Below are 20,767 nucleotides of genomic sequence, written 5' to 3' on the forward strand. Positions count from 1 at the left end.
CTTCATAACTCACGTTTTGGGAAACGTAGCCTCATTCTAAAAGATGTTTTGGAAAGATTATGAAATTCACTATCGTATTGTATTGTTATACGTAAATATTTGCGTTTCTAAATATATATTTTTTGAAAACGTCAAAAATATGTAAGAATCGATAACCATTATTTCAAAGCCGTGAAAAATGTACTTTTTTCTGAGTATCATAAAGAAATAACACTTTATATATTGAAGAAATATAATTAAAAACTATTAGTCACCTCAAAATATTAACCGTCCAAACTAAAATATTTTTAATAAATTATTTAGAAACGCAATAAATTATGAACGAACAAGATGACAGATTCAATCGGCTTAGATAATGCAGTTCTACGTTCCATAGATATTGTTGAATACAGACGCATAGCGTTATTCATTATCGACACTCTGTTTTTTAAATCATGGCAATCCGTATACTAGTGATGGAAATAAATCGATTTTTGTAAAATCTCGCGCGTTTACGTGAAAAGACGTTCTAATGTCTTGACCGCTATTATCATATTTACGTCTTTTGACGTTCTAATGTTCTGAGTGGTTAAGCAATGTTGTGGGCAGAATGTTGTTGGACAGGAAAGAATTCATACATATTCCCCTCATACCCAATTTCTACCGATTTATAACAATTTTCTTGTTAACTCTTTAAATTTTTAGGTTCCAAAAAAATGTACATTATTTTTTAAGATAATATCTATACATTTGTTATGCTGAAACGTTAATTATATGAAATTCACTCGATAGAAAAAAATCGCAAAGTAAGCTCCGAAAATTGCTAAAAACACGTTTTGTTCTGTTATTTAATATGTTTTAGGCATAGACATATGAATATTAGTAGACCTGTCCTAAGTGATTAAAAGCGTATTATCCCCACTCCCCATACCGGTTCCATTGGAGCCGGCTGTGCTCGCGTATGGCCTCAAGTGAAATTTGAAAACGTGACGTCATCATTCTTGTGCGAACTATGGTCGATGCATCATCGGTTCATTTTACGAAATAACACGGCAAAATGTTGACTTGTGATATGAAAACTTGTAAAAATAGATTTGAAAAAGAGAATAAACCCAATTGTCGTATTACATTCCATATATAAGCATTATTTTACTTTATTTTAAGCATATTCACATTGTATAATATAGATCAGTTTTAGAAACATATACTATCACATCGAGAAACGTCTGGACGCGAAACACAAAGCTGGTTGGTTGCTGGGAAGTAAATTATGAACATTTATAAAAGTGTCTTAACTAAATACTTAAACGAAATATTCGACTCTGAAAATGGAACCGAATTTTTTTGCCGAATTTGGACTTCGCAAATTTGTTCATAACGTGGCGAGTAATTTGCGCTCCCATGTAAAAATGTCTATTCATTCAAAAGCAGATTTTACTTTTAAGAAGTAAATGGTGATATTATAATGCGAGATGCCTATATACTGTCAGATTGATTTATTGACGAATCACAGTCAGCTTTACCCCCTTCGTTCTTCAACAGTTGATTTTACCCCTCGCCATTATCTTCTCGTCTATTAATTCCTATGTCTGTGGTTTTAGGTATGAAAAAAATCACAGTCTATCTTTAAATGCAACTAAAGCATTTGTAGAGAGATTTTTGCTCTATTTCAATCTTGTCATGTTTTATCACACATATTTTCGCTCAATTATTATCGTTTTTTAATATTAGCGCACTACCCTCTAACATTCGTATTTACATATCTCCCTTTCAAACCATCTTTGAACGCTTACTGCCGGGCTTTAAACACTTTTTACAAGTTATGTTTTAAAATATTAAGATGAATTATTTGTTTGCCCTCCCGTACATATGAAATATTAATGAGTTAGATCAAGAAATGGACGCTTAGATGGTTTGGGCATGTAGAGCGAATGAGCGAAGAAAGGAGTGTAAGGAGAATATATGATGCAAATGTGAATGGTAGCAGAAGTGGGGGACACCCGAGGAAGACATTTTTTTATTTATTTACAGTCAAACTTGGTTATAACGATCACGGAAATAGCGAGGTCATGGTTATAATGAGCAATTATAAAATGATATTTTCACAAATGCAATATGTTATGCACAAACATAGAAAGCAAGACCGATATTAAGTACCTAGGCATAACAATAGACCAGCGTTTAAAATGGTCCCAACATATAAATATTCTGAACAACAGAATAAGGAAACTAACATATATATTTAGATGTTATATTTTAAACGAAAAATTACTTAGAACCACATACTTCGCTTTCTGTCAATCAATTATACAATACGGCATTATAGGCTGGGGCGGTACATATAAAAATCAAACTCAAACAATTTACATATCACAAAAACCATATTAAAAAAACCCTATTCATATTCGTCCAAACTTTTATTCAAACAATTTAAGGTCTGAAAATTAAGTGCATTATACTTCTACCATGCAACATTACAAATTTATAAAAACTATATTCAAAATAAAATTGCACCCTTTAAAAATAACAGAAATCTTAGACAAACGTCAATACTTCCTACTCCTAAATGTAAAAAAACAATAGGACAGTTCAACCATGAATATCTCGGAGTTAAATTTTTTAACTCATTACCAGAAAAAATTAGAAACATGAATGCAAATATAAACGAATTCAAAAGCCACCTTAAAAAGTATTCCAAACAGTTGAACTGAATCGTACCAAATATAAACAAATATAACAACACCCCCATACACACAAGCCCTGCTTATTTATGGGGGTACATCGAATACTTATATTATGTAATTAATAACCTACTATATTGTGTAATTATATTATGTAATTGTTATATTATGTAATTCGTGTATCTTTTTTTACTAATAAAAAAAACTAAAAAAAAAAAAAAAAAAAAAAAAAAAAAAATTCGTGCTTGTTTTCATACAATCGTATGCTGTTATAACGAGGTTTCATAATTGATGTAACGTCCAAATATTTTTGTCAACACGATTTCTAAATAGGTAAATACATATTTGCGTTTGAAAAAAAAACCCGATGCTCGAAACCAGTCATAAACAAGACAAAAGGATGCCGCCCGGCGGCTCGGACTTCCCTTAAAATACCATTAGGGACGGATTATCCCAAGCTTTTATGACATTTAGCCTGAGTTGCCGCTCTACGAAACATTTCTATTCGGTAGGTACTATCGTGAACTATGTAAAAAGGGTCATATAAAACCTAAGTCATACGAATATTGGGGGCTTCCAATTTGGTTCCCTTTTTACAACTTCTTTCGTTTTGCTACTCAAGTTATGTAGGCTGATATGAGTTGGTACCTAGTTTATTAAAATCATATCTTTAGTGATTAGTCAGTCAGAAGTAAACCACAACCATGTCTAACAAGAGGAAATGTCTCTCAATTCGCGATAAAGTCCATATTATTCGGGAACTTCCAACGGATAGTGATATCGTAGAGTCTGTGTTGCATAAAGACAATGAAGGTGATGAAAGCAGCGACGATGATAATATGAGTACAGAACCGGAACAAATTACAATAGGGGAAGCTAGTTATATGATGGACAAATTAGTGAGTTTTTTCGGTAGCAGTGAACCAGATGATGAAACTTTTAATGCGTTAAATAAGAAACATTAAAGTGAAAACATTAAAACAATCCTCGATAGTGAATTTTTTTAGTACAAATGATTTAGAGTAAAATAAAAACTTTTGTTTAATGTTAAGTGTTACATGTTAAGTTGTACATTTATTTATAACAATTACAGGTAATATAGCCTAAGACTTTATAATTGTACCATTTATGCAGTGTATATGCAATGCCAAAAATCTCGCAAATGCGCTATAGGACACAAAAAATAAATCTATTTTTTTATCTACCGCATTCATAAAGCACGTAGCTCTCCCCACAGGTGAGTTCATTAATAAATTAGTGCGGCTTGCTCTACTATATAGAAGATTGTGATGACGTCCTCGAGAGTGAGACTCTGGTACAAAAAAATTTAACTGGGCCAGTATCTGATTATTAGATAAGTGACCGTTTATTAGTTGGAAAAAATATTTAAGCAAAGCAATACCTCTACGTGTCTCTAGGAAGTGGTAATTGGTCATGCCTAATATATAAATCGATGGGTAAAGCCAAGGGTAACGTCCATAGAGCCGCGAGAATAAAAACCTTAAAAATTTTTGGCACGGCCAAGTGAATCAGATACTTGAGTCGGAATAATAAAAGATGATATGTATGAGACGATGTATGAATGTGAATGAGGTAAGGAGTGTGTGGTGTGACCGAGTTGTTTGGCAGTCCATCCTCTCTGCCTACCCCTGCGGAAAAACGGCGTGATGGTTAGTCAGTAAGTAGTTATGTCCACATACAATTTCTTTGAAAAAAGGCATACAAATACAATATTGTATCGGTGATTGAATCCAATACATTTGGTGACAGGATTGTCAGGGTTCATTGGGTGAGATTTGTCTAGGTCCTGGCCGCAGATGCCTTCGCCCACCTAATGAATCGGGAGAGATGGTTGAGGGAGGCCTTTTTATCATCGTACAGGATCCATACAACCCTGCATAGTTGGATTGCGGACTTTCTCATTGAACAACAGTTCAAACCGTAGTTGACGGCTCTTCTTCCGCTCTGCACCAAATCAATGCGACGAGGGTTCCACAAGGATCTGTGTTGTCACCGACGCTGTTTTTAATGCACATCAACAATCTCGCTGAAAGTGCATCAATTCACTGTTACTGTGTGATGATGCACCGTTCATGAGGGTTGTATTTTCGACAAGCCCCCTTACACTTCTGACATACGCACAGAACTTTTAAACTTTGCTCCGTCGTCTCTATTAACACACTTTGATCGGGTTATTTTTTCGCCGGCAGACCGCTGAAAACGGGCGAAAATAAACGTCCCGCGTGAATTTCTTTAATTTGTTTTAAATCGCTATATCTTCGAAAATGATGGAAATATTTTAATAAAGTTTTCTACATACTAACTCAGCATACCCAAGCTATAAAATTTCTAGCCGAAAACCAAGTATTATTTCTAATGCAACTTAATAAATCGAAAACAAAGTCATTGTTGGGTCATTATTAGGGTTCAATTTTTTAAGTATAAACTCGGTTTCAATTTTATAAAATTAAAAATTATTATATTTTCGCCAAGCCCAAATCATTATAAAAACAAAAACAATTGCCACATCTCTAGTATCGTCAGAGTAACACATTATAACCCATTCAAAAACCATGTGTGCAATTGCCCCTCGCACGGTACAGCGGACCAAAACCATCGGAACGTGCTAATCATATTGGATATTTTTTAAAATGAAATTTAAAATAATCACTTAGCGTAGAATGCTTCTCATATTGCTCACGTAATATTGTTTATTGTTTTTCACCATACACTATTAGGTTTAAGTTTCTAATCACCTTTATATAATCAGTTATAGTTCACATCTAAAAATCGACACTTAAGGCGATGCCATACGTAGTAATGCAAAATCATAGATTCTTCACTTTCACTATGGAATTCAGGCAAATAATTACTAGAACAGGCGGATAAATTATCTGCGACGATTTTGTCATCACTTTCGTAATTTTCAGAATCCATTTAGAAAGTTTTGAAAAAGCAAATATAAATATTATCTCCTCGGAACACAACCGTAGGACAATTTGCTTTTTAAAAACTGGCATGCACTTGTAAATATTTATTATGGTCCGCATAATTGTGTTTGCCGATACCTGCTTTGTTATATGGGCCCGACACTCTCCGCTCGCTCGCACCTAGGAGTTGAGTGGGTGCGGAACAGAGATAGAGAGATTTGTTTCAGGTTTCATGGTCATAAAAACCCTCATTTCAGGAATTGAATTATGTATTAGAATAACAGAATATGTTATCTAAATTACTTATTTCGTTGATCTTCAAACACAAGTTTCAGATGTTCAATAATATAGGTTATTTTAGTTGAAATATCGATGTACACAAAAGACTCCAAGATAAATACAAAAAAAAAAATTTGCATTGCAATTTGATAATTATGTACATATAGTTGGGACCTTTACAAAGAGATTTGTATATAATATTCATATAAAAACATCGGATAATTTCTTCTTTTCTGCCATTGAAATGAGGCGGGCGCAGAAGGTAGAAATACCCTTCCCGACGTTAAGCATCAATCGACCAAACGGGTAGAACTACCCTTCCCGATTAAAGTGTGTTAATATTAAGTGGGTTTTTGTGGATTTCTATTGCCTGCGTAATCAAGCATGCTCGATGCGTTTTGGGTCTTCTCAGGACTTAACAGGAATAACATTGTTGATTTAACACTCAACGTGTTGATGTTGGCTTTCTTTCCCCAGTTTGTAGCGCAAAAGAATTTAATGTTATTATGAACATGATGCGTTGGGCGCCAATGTAACATAATTAAAAGTAATCTAAGGCATAAAGAATAACGATGTAAATCTTAAATAAAAGATAATTTTTTTTTTTTTCTTCCGACTTAATGTCCGGGTTAAATCTTCCCCACAGGAAAAACTAAACCCTTCCACACACTTTTCCACAAATGATCATCTAGTCAATCCACATTATGCAAGTGCATTATATAAGCATAATAAATACAAGAAAAACACGTCAACTCACCAGAGATCAAATGGGAAAATAATTCACCGACTCCAGATATTTTCATATCAGAGGGTTCGGCTCGGTAGAACTTCTGACTGGACCTATAAATCCTACTGATCCCTCAATATAAATATTTAAAAAATCTTTCGTAATCCTACATGTATTTAAAATGACTGATTTTTGCATTTTTATATATAAATTTTTTGATAGATCTATTACGCCTAAATTTTGAATGAGAGAGCTAGGTATGATGCCGGTAGCCGAAATTATAAATGGTAATAAAGAAATAAAAATTAAGATTATAATTTATTCTACAATTATAATCGTTAGCATGAGACTAAAGAAATTAATAAATAGAAATAATCCCAAGGTGTAACTAACCTCGATGAAGAATTAGTCAGTCGGTCTTAGTTTATGTAAAAAATAAATTTCATGGTGATTTGATGTTAAGTTATAAATTGTAGGTAGTAAAGAATTCTAAAATTGCATATTACATAAAATAAAAGAGAGAAACTAAGGACGGGTTGTTTCGGAGAATTTGAACAATTCATCAAATTTCAACATTCATTTTCGGGTTCTGTGAAAGACTTATTCAAGTTCTGTTTTTATATCATTGTAGGCTAGTTGCTTGACAAAACTGAAATAAAAACAGAACTTGAAAAAAATCTTTCACAGAACTTGAAAATGAACGTTGAAATTTGATGAATTGTTCAGATTCTCCGAAACAACCCGTCCTAAAGGAATGAATGCATGTTGGTAAAACGATTTCGGGTCGAACGCCATCCCGCGTAGTCTTCTTTTCCGTAAGTCAGACTGCAAGCGCTGTCACTAGAAAACTGCCGTGTCATCTTGTATTCTTCTATCAGCCAAGCTTGAAACAGATGTCCGTCAGTGTCGCCAGATATAAGGCGTCTCACCAATAATAAAAATAACGGGGTACTTGACTATCCCATTACAAGTTCCCAAGAGCCTAAAGATGCAGTGTTAACCTCTACAGTAATTTGAGTAAGTTCAGACCTAAAAAAAATTATCTTATTTATAAATATGTTTGTTGTGTTGTTAGGTCACAGTGCGGACGTTGGACAAACTGCCGATCATGTCACATATCTCCCACCAGTTCATGCGGAAGACCTTCTTCACGTTGGCCTTCTGCGAGTGCTGTCGCCGACTCCTCTTCACCGGATTCTACTGCAGTCAGTGCAACTACAAGTTCCACCAGCGATGTGCCGACAAGGTGCCCAGCATGTGTCACCAGGTAACAAGACAATACAGTACCAACTTGGTTAAACTTAAATTTCTAGGCATAAGAGGACTACTTTTCGAATGGATCAAATGAGAGGAAATTACTAGTTCGAATTGGCAATTACTGTGACCAGTGGTGTCCCTCAAGGATCAGTTCTGGGTCCAGTTCTGTTTATTTTGTACATCACAGATCTGTATACCACAATAAAAACAGACTCCAGCTGTTTCAATTGTTTTTAAAAAGGGATGCATATAGTTGCGTCAACAATCACTCCTTTTCTCTACAGGGGTAGGCAGAGAGGACGGACCGCCAAACAACTCGGTCTTGACACACACTCCTTGCTTCATTCACATTCATACATCGTCTCATACCATACTCTTCTATTATTCTGACTCCGACATGGCCCGACTCAAGTATCTGATTCACTTGATCGTGCCATGTCTTCATCAGGCGTCACCGAGTTCTCCTACCATTTACATTTGCATCATATTCTTCAATCATTTGCTCTACATGCCCAAAATATCTAAGCGTCCTTTTCTTAATCTTACCTGTTACACTTAACAAAAAAAAAAATTATCTGACACCTCGCAAGAACGTCCCTGGCTGTCTGTATAGTGCAAAGACAGTGGAACTATGTCGCCACCCGGTTGGGCAACATTATAAGGTGGGTAAAGGCAGTGGCTGTAGTTAGTGATTTATTAATGCGGGTCTTGAAGAGGCCCGGATTATATGAAGGAGGAAAAACAGATGCCGGTAGCTTGTTCCAAATATGAGCCGATTTACCAAAAACAAGTTGAAGAAACGACCCAATCTCATGAAGCCAACTGTGAACGGGTGTTCCGCTCATGTCCATCGAGTTTCACGCACATGTACCGGTGCACCGGGGTTCAATGCTGCTAGCTCCTTAGAGCGGGCTACATTAAAATACCTGTAGAACTTTTTTTTTTTTAAGGGCGGAGACGTTTTACACGTAGTTCCCTTGAGCACTTAGGCCATAGGCCCATTGTACTATCTCCCATTTTACCTCAATCCTTTAACAACAACCCAGTCCCTTGAATAAAGTTCACCGGGCTTGTTATTGGATATGTGGCTATGTCTTCTGGTTCTACTGTATGTCTCCCCAGGTATCTGTGCCTAGTTCCCACCAGGGCAGGACATTGGCACCATAGGTGAATTGGAGTCTCTTCATCCTCTTCACATTTCCTGCATCTATTGGTATTTTCCACTCCCAATATCAGCATGTGTCTCCTGAGATGGCAGTGTCCCGTTAGTAGTCCTACCAGTTCCCTCGGCGAGTTTCTGTCCATATCGAGTAGTTTCTTGGATCGTCTAGGGTCTGGTCCTTTTATGAGTACTTTGGATTGTCTCATTCCAGGTGCCCTCTCCCATTCTTTGCAGTACTGTGATTTGACCCACCTATCAAGTGGTGCTTTCGCCCCTTTCCTTGCTATTGTCAGCCCGCTTGTTGCCCTCAATAACTTTATGTCCTGGTACCCAGATTAGGGTTATTTTATTGATGGTAGCGAATTCTGTAAGAACAGTCCTGCATTCCATCACCAGGCTGGAGTCGCATCGGTTACTTCCCAGTGCCATTAGGGCTGCCTGGCTATCAGAACATATGTTTATGTTCTTATTCCTGTACCCGATATGTATATTCTCCTGTGCGCAGTCCAAGATGGCTTCCATCTCAGCTTGAAACACAGTACAGTGTGTTCCTAGAGGTATACTGAGTTCTCTTGGATCCTTGCAGACAGACTCCGGCCGCTGTTCCCTCCCCCATCTTGGACCCATCTGTGAACCGGATTAGTTCCTGGTTGGAGGTAGGATCTGGAACCGTGTCCTATTCCTCCCTTGTGGGGCAGATCACCCCAAACTTCTGTCTGAAGAACTACCTGTATAACATACTTAGTGGCCAACATTGCAAATGTGCATTAAGGTTAAACGCAACGCTCGTTGTATTCTACGTGTTCACAGATGGCGTTAATTAATTAATTTTGTTTAAATACGCTTTTGCAAGGTATTGCTTTACAGTATTAAGACAAATTATTTGTTTGCGCCCTCATATACGCAATATGAATATGAATAAATAGTTTTGTCCATATAAAAACTCAATTCTATCGAGAAAGGCATACAAATACAATATTGGATTGAATCATCGGTAAAATATTGTATTTGTGTGCCTTTCTCGAAAGAATTAAGTCTTTAAACGAACAAAACTATTTATTCATATTGTGTATATGAGGGCGCAAACAAATAATTTTTCTTAATACTGTAAAGCAATACCTTGCAAAAGCGTATTTAAACAAAATTAATTAATTAACGCCATCTGTGAACACGTAGAATACAACGAGCGTTGCGTTTAACCTTAAAGGTGGCAATCGGTCTGTTAACAATGGATTGTCAATCAGAAGAACAGAATCCTTTGCACAGAATCAAGTAGGTTTATCAAGTATTTTAGGGATCCAGTCCAGAGGTGGCTAAATTTAATTGTTGGACGTACTTGAGATGTGTACAGGGTTAGCCGAGTCACTATTGAAGAATCTGCTAGACCTATACAAGACGCCCAGTTTCTTGGAAGCCAGATTTATTTGGGCTTCTATAGAACCCCGATTGGTATGTTTATAGAGATATCACCAATATTAATATATATGATTATTTTGCCGCAGGTGCGAATGACGGACACATATTACGCAGCCCTCCTGGCGCAGAATCCAGAGACGCAGGCCGGCATACTTCACTTCCCGCCCAACTTTGAATACCAGCAGATGGTACCGCAAAATAACAAGTTAGTATTTCCACTTCTTGTGCACTTTGTATCTGGTGAGCATTCTCGAAATATTCTAACCTTTATATATATATAATTCCCCAAGTTCCTCTTTCCCATCTCATTCCCCTCCGCACTACCTTCAGCCTAACAACATACCCCAATTGGGGATGCCATAGTCTCACTGGCTCCAGACGGTTGGGAGCAATTGGGAGTCGTGTGCGGTTTTCACATAAAAACAATAGTATTGTTTATTTATAATACTAGCTGTACCCGGCCACACGTTTCTGTGGCTCAGTTTTCGAACTTCTGCAACTCATAAACTTATGAATACCTCCAATAACAACACGATAAAATACACTATTCCACTGCAGCACACATAAGCGCAATTACATTACACCCAATTACACCCCAATACAAGCGTTTCATATTTTAGAAAACCAATTCTTAGGTGATATCGATATATTTAATATTAACTTTGCGAATTTTGTGGATCACGTAAAAGATTTATTCCAACACTATTCCTAAAATTGGACAAAGACACCATAAATACCACGCTATTAAAGCATTCAACAGTCTTCCACTTGAAACAAAAATTGAGGAAAATAAAAATAAATTCAAACACAAAATAAAAAAATGGATTAAAGAACAAAAAAGACAATATTTCCAAAATTCTATAACATAAGAGAATAAAACATATACACGCAACACAAAAAAATGTATAAGGCAAGCGGCACGCACAAGCACATAGATCATTGTAAGTGCCGATTTCCATTCCCTTCTAATGTTTTTATTTTGGTGTGAGAATTGGATTTTGATTTCTAATCTTATTTTTGGTATAAATTTATCTTTATTTTAATGTTGTTTTTTGTTTTTGTTTAAATGTATAAATTCGTATATTTTAAAATGGGGGCCTCAGCACGGGTGAACAACCCAGTGAGGCCAACGTTGCTGAATTGAAATGTGAAGTACTGTAGAGTAATGTATCAATAAATAAATAAATAGAAGTTGTATTTTTGTAAACCAGTCAAATCACTGTATTTTTTAATTTATGTTCTTGTTCTTTTTCTTGTTTAATTTTTGTTTTTGCTTGTATTTTTAATGTCATTTTATGTTTATTATTTCTTTCTTATGTTTAAAATTTGTCTGTCATTGCACCTACATGTAAAAGCTCTCTGGGCGTTAAATAAATTAAAAAAAATATATATAAATTTGACATTTGTTATTGCTAGCGCCTCGGCGTCTAAAATAGGAATTAGCTGAAATTTACCAAGGCTTAAGCGGCCGATTTAGCCTGCTTAAATTTGAGTGAGTAATGTGGCACATAGCGAGGATACGTACCGACTGATATACCGGGACTAAATCAGATAAGAGTAAGATAAGAGTATAATAAGACAAGTAATCAAATAATCAGCTTTTCGTTTCATTCAAGAGTGGCCATTTTATAAATTAAAACAATGTTACTACTAATTCATTCATATCATTCTTACATGAGCTCGCCTCGACTTGCAGTGCGTGTTGTTTGTTTTCTTCAGTGTTTTTATTTAGATTTATGAAAAATGTAATAAAACTTCAAGGAGAGAAAAAAATCATTTCTCTGAATAGTATGTACATAGTTAATTCTGGGAAAAATTGTTTACGATAGATGTATAATTTTTTTTTAATAAACTCACTATCTGATAAGGTAGTATAATTCCATGGGTGAAAAGAACAACAGGAAAAGTCAATATTTAGTCACTAAACGTTGACTCGTTCATTTCACCAGCAGAATTTACGAAAACATATTTTTGCAAAAAATAAGTAAGTTATTGCGAAAATGACACGGCGCAAATTTACCTTCCGCACATCACTGAAGTTCATATTAGCTTGGGCGAGCTCCGCTTTCCAAAGGTAAAAAACAACTCGTTATTTTAAAAAACGAAAGATGTATGTATTCCCGAACTTTTTTTGGTTTTGGACAAGCGGGCCGAATCTTTTCTGATTTTTCGTTTGAGAGTCGTTAATATTGTTTTCAATGATGGAATAAATCAATAGATATTTGAAAAATTCATAAATAGATAAGGAAGAATAAATTAACAATTAAGGACAATTAATTATGCAGGGCGTGGTCTTGAGTGAGCTTGGGCCCAGCGCTTACTCAGGAGTGGCGTTTGGTGCTGGTAGGCTGCGGTCAACACCGTGTTGGCGGAGGCCATTAGCTGCATCCTGGCTCCAGTGACCCGGTGTCTCATCAGGCCGGCAAATCCATTTAGTCCTAATTCCGTGAACATTGTCGATGCGCTGCTGTATCTTCGGTATCCAAATGTGATTCTACAGGCATTATATTGGATTCGGAGTCGTTCCATCGAGCAAGTTCGGTAGTGACACCATGTCTCACACATATACAGGCCAGTACAGAATGCGTTGAACAATATTGCTGCATTTGCAAAATCTGCGGGCAATCATATTAGACACTATGCTTAGGCTTCTCTTATGTAAAATACATAAAACTCGTGGTAATTGTCATGGTATTGGCTTTATTTAAATATGTCCTTGGAGCATATAGCATATGGGCACCGCGGCTGGCTCGAAACAAAGCGCAATCTGGAAGTTCATTTTCTGACTACTTTTTCAAGCAGCTGGGGCCGTATATTGGCAATAATATGGTTAATGTTGGCTTCCAAGTCGTCCGTCATCTATGGTTCTGGAGTGATGAAAATCCACAAGCCATTATTGAGGCACCGTTACATAGATAACATTTTATCAAATTGCTCTTCCAAAGTTTGTAAATGATTTCGATACCCTTCAGTATCTTCTAACATTCTATTGACTAATATTAATCTCTCTCAATATAGTATTAGATGCACCTCTATCATTTCTTCTTAGAATCCATTTTATAACAACACAAATATGACGTTTGCCATGTTTATTCCGCAAAATATATTTATTTTAATTAAAGCATGTGAACGAAATCTTGCTCAATTTTTGTCATTCGATCAAATTTAATTGACTAAAAGTGAGACATAGTTAATCTCAACCAAATTTGTCCAATTTTTTTTCCTTTGATATTTGAAAAGCCAGCCTATTAATAGGTTGATTGATTGAATGTATTGACGGATTGATTGATTGATTGCAGACACCCGAGATCGCTGAACCAGCAGGACCGCTCAAACTCGGCGCCCAATGTCTGCATCAACATGGTGCGGCCCGTAACCCTGGCCGAGCACCAGCACGCCGCCAAGCGCATGAACCTCCAGGTAACCTAACCTAACTACAACAAACGCAATCTTTGAAACTTTATTCGTCATTTGTTTTACCTATGTGTAACTTTCCTCTATAAGGCCCTTTGTACACTGGGATACGCAAGTATCCAATACTTGAAGTGTCAAGTGGTGACTATCGACGTACATCTGCGTAGGTTCGTAGACACTACACAGGTACGCGTTGCTGACTTGTGGGCGACGCCGGTCTCTCGCTACGAGCTGGGGGAGGTTGTTCTAACTCAATTTCTGGAATACTTGCTTGCGAAAAATGATTGTATTTCTTGCTTCAAATCAAATACTCTTTTCAACATTTTGGCACGGGTCAGCCATCTTACTTCTGCATAAAGTGTAACATGTCATTATACTGTGAATCCAAAGACTTGAGAAACTCTTGGAACTGATGGTGAAGGGGTTGACCCTTCGACTTAATTAAGTTCACTGTTTTGATGACCACCTTCCTGACATGATCCATTTTAAGGGACTTGGAACATAAATTCTCCTGATGAATAATGCAATGAAAACTTAGCATTGAAGTATGTATTAACAACTTTGCATGCTTCATTTTACTAAACCTTTGTGTTTTCTAACCGTTCCTGGAGCACCATCTGTTTTTAAACCCGATAGGTTGTTGAGTTGTTATGAAAAGCCATTCAATGTCGATGTAACAGTCCTAACAAATCTCGTGAGCAAGTAGTGTCTTTAATTGGATACAGTGCCGCTAATTCTTCTATTTTGTTAAAATGGACATCAACACCCCTGATAAAAATCTGTTAGTTCTGTGCTTTCATCCAATGCTAGAGCATAAAATATGAACTTGGATGCATATCTTCAATATGTTTGCCAATGTCGTCGACACGCCTAGTAATAGTTTTTAACAATAATATACCATAGAAGAAATTGTCACGATAGTTGAATCAATGTACTAAGATTGGAATGTTCTTTTGGTGGTTTTATGTACACTAAAAGAAAAAAATGTGTGCATATGCTCCACGGGCCACTAGTAGACACCCAGTGGGTCGCGGGTAGACCACCCTTGATTTAAAGTCTAAGTGTTGTATAACGTGATGGAAAAGTAATGTAAATTTCTCTAAGCAAATGTGGTTTTTGTTTTGGGTTGATGTACGTTTAGTTGTGTTGAGGATCTTTTATTAATACCCGACTTATACAGATTATACTTTAACCTATTTTTAAAAGCCTGAGTTAAAATCTGCTTTTTATATATATATATATTTTTTTATATTTACTCCACACAGGAGGCCCTGAGGAAAATAATTTCCCTCAGGGCCTATTTCATCTTTGGGGATGCTGTGTGGAGAGTCTTTTTGTGGAGAGGAAGGAGTGAACATGGGTCTTGAAGAGTCCCATGTTGTAGGAGGGAGGAAACACAGAGGCCGGCAGTTCGTTCCACAGCCGAGCTGTTGAACTTAAGAACGAATCGTAGAAGCGACCCGTTCTCATGTGACAAATGTCAACCGTGTACAAATGTTGGGCGCGCATTTGGCGTGTATCCCGACTATGCACCGGTGCCGAAGGGATCAATGACGCTAGTTCCTCAGAGCATCTTCCATGGTAATACCGATAGAACAAGGACAGCATACCTACCTGACGCCTGTGCTCTAAAGATTGCAGTCCGTTTGTTAAGATTGGGGAATCTATCAAACGGACCGCCCGTTTTTGCACAGAGTCGAGGGTTTTTTTCAGGTATTTAGGGGCTCCGGACCAGAGATGGCTGCCAAATTCGACAGTAGGGCGCACTTGCGATTTGTACAGGGTCAGCAGTTGTGTACTATTAAAGTATCTGCGGGCCCTGTACAGTACGCCCAGCTTCTGAGAGGCCAACTTTACTCTGGCTTCGATGGAGCCCCCGTACCTGAGCTGAGCTATATGTAATTGTTTCAAAAACTTACAGTTGGGAACATTAAAGATGTCTTCTATAGAGGTTCTTAAAGGGATTGTGGAAGAAGGGTTCTCTCTCTCGGAGACCATGGACCGAACTAAACTAAATCAGATCCAATGCATTATCTTTTTTATTTATTCTCCTTATCTCTACCGAATCCGTAGTAACCAAATAACACATGTTAATTCCAGTACGACAGTTCCCGTGCAACGGTGCGTGCTGCCGGCCCCCCACCTCCACCCTCGCCGCCCCCCGGTGCCCCACGCGCCGCGCACTCCACGCAAGCCTCGCCCACAGGCTCACTGCGCCCGAGGCGGCCGCGCGCCCGCTCCGCCGACGAGAGCAACAAGAACCTGCTGTCGCCTCGCGAGAGCCTCGACGACTGGGTCATACACGCCGAGGAGATACTGATCGGGCCGCGAATAGGTAACCAATATTATAATTGCCCAATCTTCACCACCAATACAAAATGTAAATCTCCTTGAACAAATGAATATAACACCGTTTGCATCCAATCCTAGGAAACATTTCCTTGCAAATAGAGTAGTAGCAGCATGGAACGAACTTCCACAACATGTTATCCATGCTACTAATATAAATCGATTTAAAACTCCATTAATTAAATTAAATTGAATCAACCCAATTATTGTGAAATCCATAGAATAAAGAATAAGACAAGAAGTGACTTTGTAGCAGTTCACTTTTGCCCTGCTACAAATTATCAATCTTCATTCAAGACGGGTAAGTTTTTAGATTCTCACGGCCAAAAGCATTTTTATTGTTTGTTTTTGGGGTGTTATGCCGTGTTGCGCTAACTCCTTCTTTAGCCTACATTTCGGCTAAAGAAGGAGTATTAAGGAGGATATTCACATCGTATAATATAGATCAGTTTTAGAAACATATACTATCACATCGAGAAACGTCTGGACGCGAAACACAAAGCTGGTTGGTTGCTGGGAAGTAAATTATGAACATTTATAAAAGTGTCTTAACTAAATACTTAAACGAAATATTCGACTCTGAAAATAGAACCGAATTTTTTTGCCGAATTTGGACTTCGCAAATTTGTTCATAACGTGGCGAGTAATTTGCGCTCCCATGTAAAAATGTCTATTCATTCAAAAGCAGATTTTACTTTTAAGAAGTAAATGGTGATATTATAATGCGAGATGCCTATTTACTGTCAGATTGATTTATTGACGAATCGCAGTCAGCTTCACTCCCTTCGTTCTTCAACAGTTGATTTTACCCCTCGCCATTATCTTCTCGTCTATTAATTCCTATGTCTGTGTATGGAAGGCACTTCTAGTGTTATTCTTCATTCTATGGTGAAATCAAATATGAGCGCATCAGGAGAATACTGCCTGCGCATAATGTATTTAATGTCCTTGTTGTATTCCAGGATCCGGCAGTTTCGGGACCGTGTACAAGGCTCACTGGCACGGCCCCGTAGCGGTGAAGACCCTTAATGTAAAGACTCCATCGGCTGCGCAGCTTCAGGCCTTCAAAAATGAGGTAATTATTTTTTTTTTAGTTTTTGAAACGTGGGATATTTTTGGAAAATTTTGGATTTTTAAATTTGTACTTCAAATTAGTTTTTATTAAAAACTGAAGAAGTGATATTTACTGGTGTAAAATCATCACCATTCAGAATCAAAATGTTGCTTGAAATGGCTTTATCCGTGTTTGGTGACCAGATCTGAGCCCCTGTGCCCACATGATGCGTAGGTGGGGCCTTAAAGAGTCGGCGATGTGTGAATGCGGTGCGGTAAAGACCAACAAAACATGTGATCCACAAATGAGGTCTGCAGGGCAACGCCTGTCCATCTCTGACCCCCCATCGTACGAAAGAAGAAGAATAGCCGAGTACTTACCCACCTTTCTCTTTCCTATCTCCTACCCCTCCCCACTATCTTCAGCCTCACAGCATACCCCAATTGGGGATGCCGTAGTCTCACTGGCTCCAGACGGTTGGGAGCATTTGTAAGAAACATCGAAAACTGAATTCAATTAAAATTATCTGTATGTGTTTGGGAGGCCCTGGGAACCATTTATTGGATAACCAACACCTCTGCCATAGGTCACCCAAGTAGTTCGCAACATTTGGCGATTTAGCAGGGGTGCCCGGGTTCATCGGGTGAGGTGTGTGCACGATGCGGCTGCCCATCAGCTGCGTGGCGTGCCAGATGGGAAGACCCTTTAACCTCTCCAATTGGTCTCTCTTGACCCATCGCACTTGCCGCAGTGGGAGGGATAGATCACTAGATTCCTACCCACGCCTCATACCTTTTTCCTTCCTTAGAACTTCCTCTCAATTCAATTCAATTCAATTTGTTTATTAATTTCAAAAACATTACAAAATTGTTCATTTCAAAGCGTTTTTAAAATAATTTTTATAATAAGAATTAAAAGCTTAATATTTACAGTGTGTATATCAACTATACCAGTGATAATAAAGCTTGCCTTTTAAAGGAAGCTTCATTGATGGCAAACATGTCGATATCCGAATTGATTCTGTTCAACAGCAAGATTGCTCTCCCCGCAGGCATGACCATTGGCAAGTTAGTTCTGCAGGCCGGGAGATAAAATAGTCTATGTTGTCGGTGACGTAGATAACCATCGGGAACATAGAAATGAATGCTCTCCATGATGACCGAGTTTTTAAACCATCCACGAATCAGTCTAAAGAAATGTGTAGCAATGCGCACATCTCTCCTGACCCGTAGATAGTTCATTCCGAGCATACCCAGAGCCACGGGTAGTAGCCATACTCCCTCATGTAGAGAAATGTCAAGAATTTCTTCTGAACTCTCTCCAACATGAGAGAATACTTTACCTGGTGTGGACTCCAAATCACCGACCCACTTTCAAGTCTACTCCTTATTAAGGAATTAAATAAAACTATAATTTTTTTTTTTTTTTTTTTTTTTTTTTTAATTATTGTACGACAGACAGGTAAGTCCAATTATGGTACAATTTTATTAAAACTAACAATACATGTACATATATTTTTTAAAACATGGTATAGTGATATTAAACACATCTATATCCGCTGGTAGGGCATTTAGTAAGGTCATACCTCTTGTCATGCTATGTCGGGCAATGACATCTGTCCGACCCTGCGGTATACAGAATAGGTCGTGGCTACGATTTCGACAGTATTTATCAGGAACGAATAATCCACAGCATGACAGGAGATATGGGCAATCGATAAGGTTTTTTAGTAACTTTAATTCAAATACCATGAGTCCGGCATTACGCCTAGTCTCCAGGCTTTGGTAATTTGTCTCCTTTAGCAGTTCCACGTGATGCATGAATTTCGGATATATTCCGTATGATCGCATGTAAACATACCTTAGGAATTTTTTTTGAATTTGTTCAATCATATTTATGTATTTAAGTTGATAAGGTATCCAGACAGTACTGGCGTACTCCAGCTTGCTTCTGACCACTCCGTTGAACATGGAGGTCATTGCTTCTTTGTTATTGAATTGTTTGCAAGTTCTAATTACAAAACCAAGAGTTTTGGAGCAAGCCGAGGTAAGCTGGACTATGTGGTTTGAAAATGTCAGCTTGGGATCAAAGATCACCCCAAGGTCCTTGATGATGGTCCTTGTTGATAAGCACCCGGTTATCTCTGAAATTCCTTGCAGTGCGTAGAACAAAGCCCAGAATTCTAAGTGAAGTGCTACGTGCCGCCTCAATATGAGCATGAAATGTCTCTCCTTTCTTTCCTTAAAAAATACACTCCACACAGCATCCCCTGATATGACATAGGCCCTGAGGGAAATTATTTTCCTCAGAGCCTCCTATGTGTTTTATCATATCATTCATGACCGTAGAAAAAAATCAAATACATTATAAGTTTATGCAAAATATTTCTATAGAGGAATGGCTGTACTAACATCTGTTCTACTGTCTGGTATCTTGAACTAGTTGTGGCGCCATGGAAAATGACAATTTTGGAAAATTATCACGATTAATTGATTATTTTTTCCCCACAGGTGGCAGTGCTGCGCAAGACCCGTCACTGCAATATCCTCCTGTTTATGGGCTGCGTTTCTAAGCCGTCTCTGGCCATCGTGACGCAGTGGTGCGAGGGCTCCAGCCTCTACAAGCACCTGCACGTCTTCGAGACCAAGTTCCAGCTGCTGATGTTGATTGAGATCGCCCGCCAGACGGCGCAGGGCATGGACTATCTGCATGCCAAGAACATAATACATAGGTAAGACCCACCACTCTGCGACATCCTGCTGTTCATGGACTGCGTGTCCAAGTGAGACGTAAATGCGTGATGTTTCGAGGCTAGGTACCTCTTTACTGACCGATTGAACCGTCAAAACGCCATGGTGATTAGTCAAGTTTTTCACTGTTTTAACCTTACTCTCGGCGTAATATTTACACCGCGTTTATAAAAAGCCTTAAGTAAAAGGTAATGTTTTTATTGACCGTATATTATGAATGCAGCATCTAATTCGCCAATTAACCGTGCTCTTCATACTCTAAATAATATTTGTCTAAACTCAAACATTGACATTTTTTCGGACTCACTGCCCAAATTCAAAAGTGGCATCATGTCAATAATATAAAATGTTCAATGCACATAAATATACACACACACACACACACACACCTATGCACTCACACGTTACCTGGTAATTAAGGAATAAACATACCAGATTAGCAGACATTACAAGGAAACATATCATAGGTACCCAACATGAAATATTTAATTCCTGTAAATTGTTTCATCACTGTAACTACAATGTACTGTTTGATTCTATAATATAAAATAAATAAATTGATTTACAAAAATTAAGATAACGCTTTTTATAGCATGAAATCGTTGCCCCTTTATGGCAGTTAGTGAAATTGTCTTCCGTTGAACTCGGGTGCTGCCTGGAAAAGTGCGATTTTGGAGTGTTCCTCAAATTCGCTAATGTCGATTCATCAGTCATCATGGACGGCAGAACTGCGTCGCATTATTATTATTATTATGTGCAGAGCAGGCAG

At 37.8% G+C, this 20,767-nt stretch overlaps 1 protein-coding gene across 1 annotated transcript in view; it reads left to right on the forward strand.

The window, feature by feature from the left end:
* The window catches only part of LOC149415068 (raf homolog serine/threonine-protein kinase Raf-like), a 30,020-nt gene that overhangs the window by 1,958 nt on the left and 7,295 nt on the right, over window positions 1-20,767 (forward strand). Inside the window, exons 2-8 of the mRNA XM_089643577.1 lie at window positions 7,672-7,863; window positions 10,518-10,636; window positions 13,731-13,851; window positions 15,797-15,811; window positions 15,946-16,180; window positions 17,157-17,269; window positions 19,759-19,979. Coding sequence (XP_089499703.1) covers window positions 7,672-7,863; window positions 10,518-10,636; window positions 13,731-13,851; window positions 15,797-15,811; window positions 15,946-16,180; window positions 17,157-17,269; window positions 19,759-19,979 — 1,016 coding nt within the window. The remainder of the gene's footprint in view (window positions 1-7,671; window positions 7,864-10,517; window positions 10,637-13,730; window positions 13,852-15,796; window positions 15,812-15,945; window positions 16,181-17,156; window positions 17,270-19,758; window positions 19,980-20,767) is intronic.

Source organism: Hesperophylax consimilis, chromosome 19, assembly GCF_061612785.1.
Source record: "Hesperophylax consimilis isolate HC1 chromosome 19, BYU_Hcon_1.0, whole genome shotgun sequence".
In the NCBI taxonomy this organism is placed as follows: domain Eukaryota; kingdom Metazoa; phylum Arthropoda; class Insecta; order Trichoptera; family Limnephilidae; genus Hesperophylax; species Hesperophylax consimilis.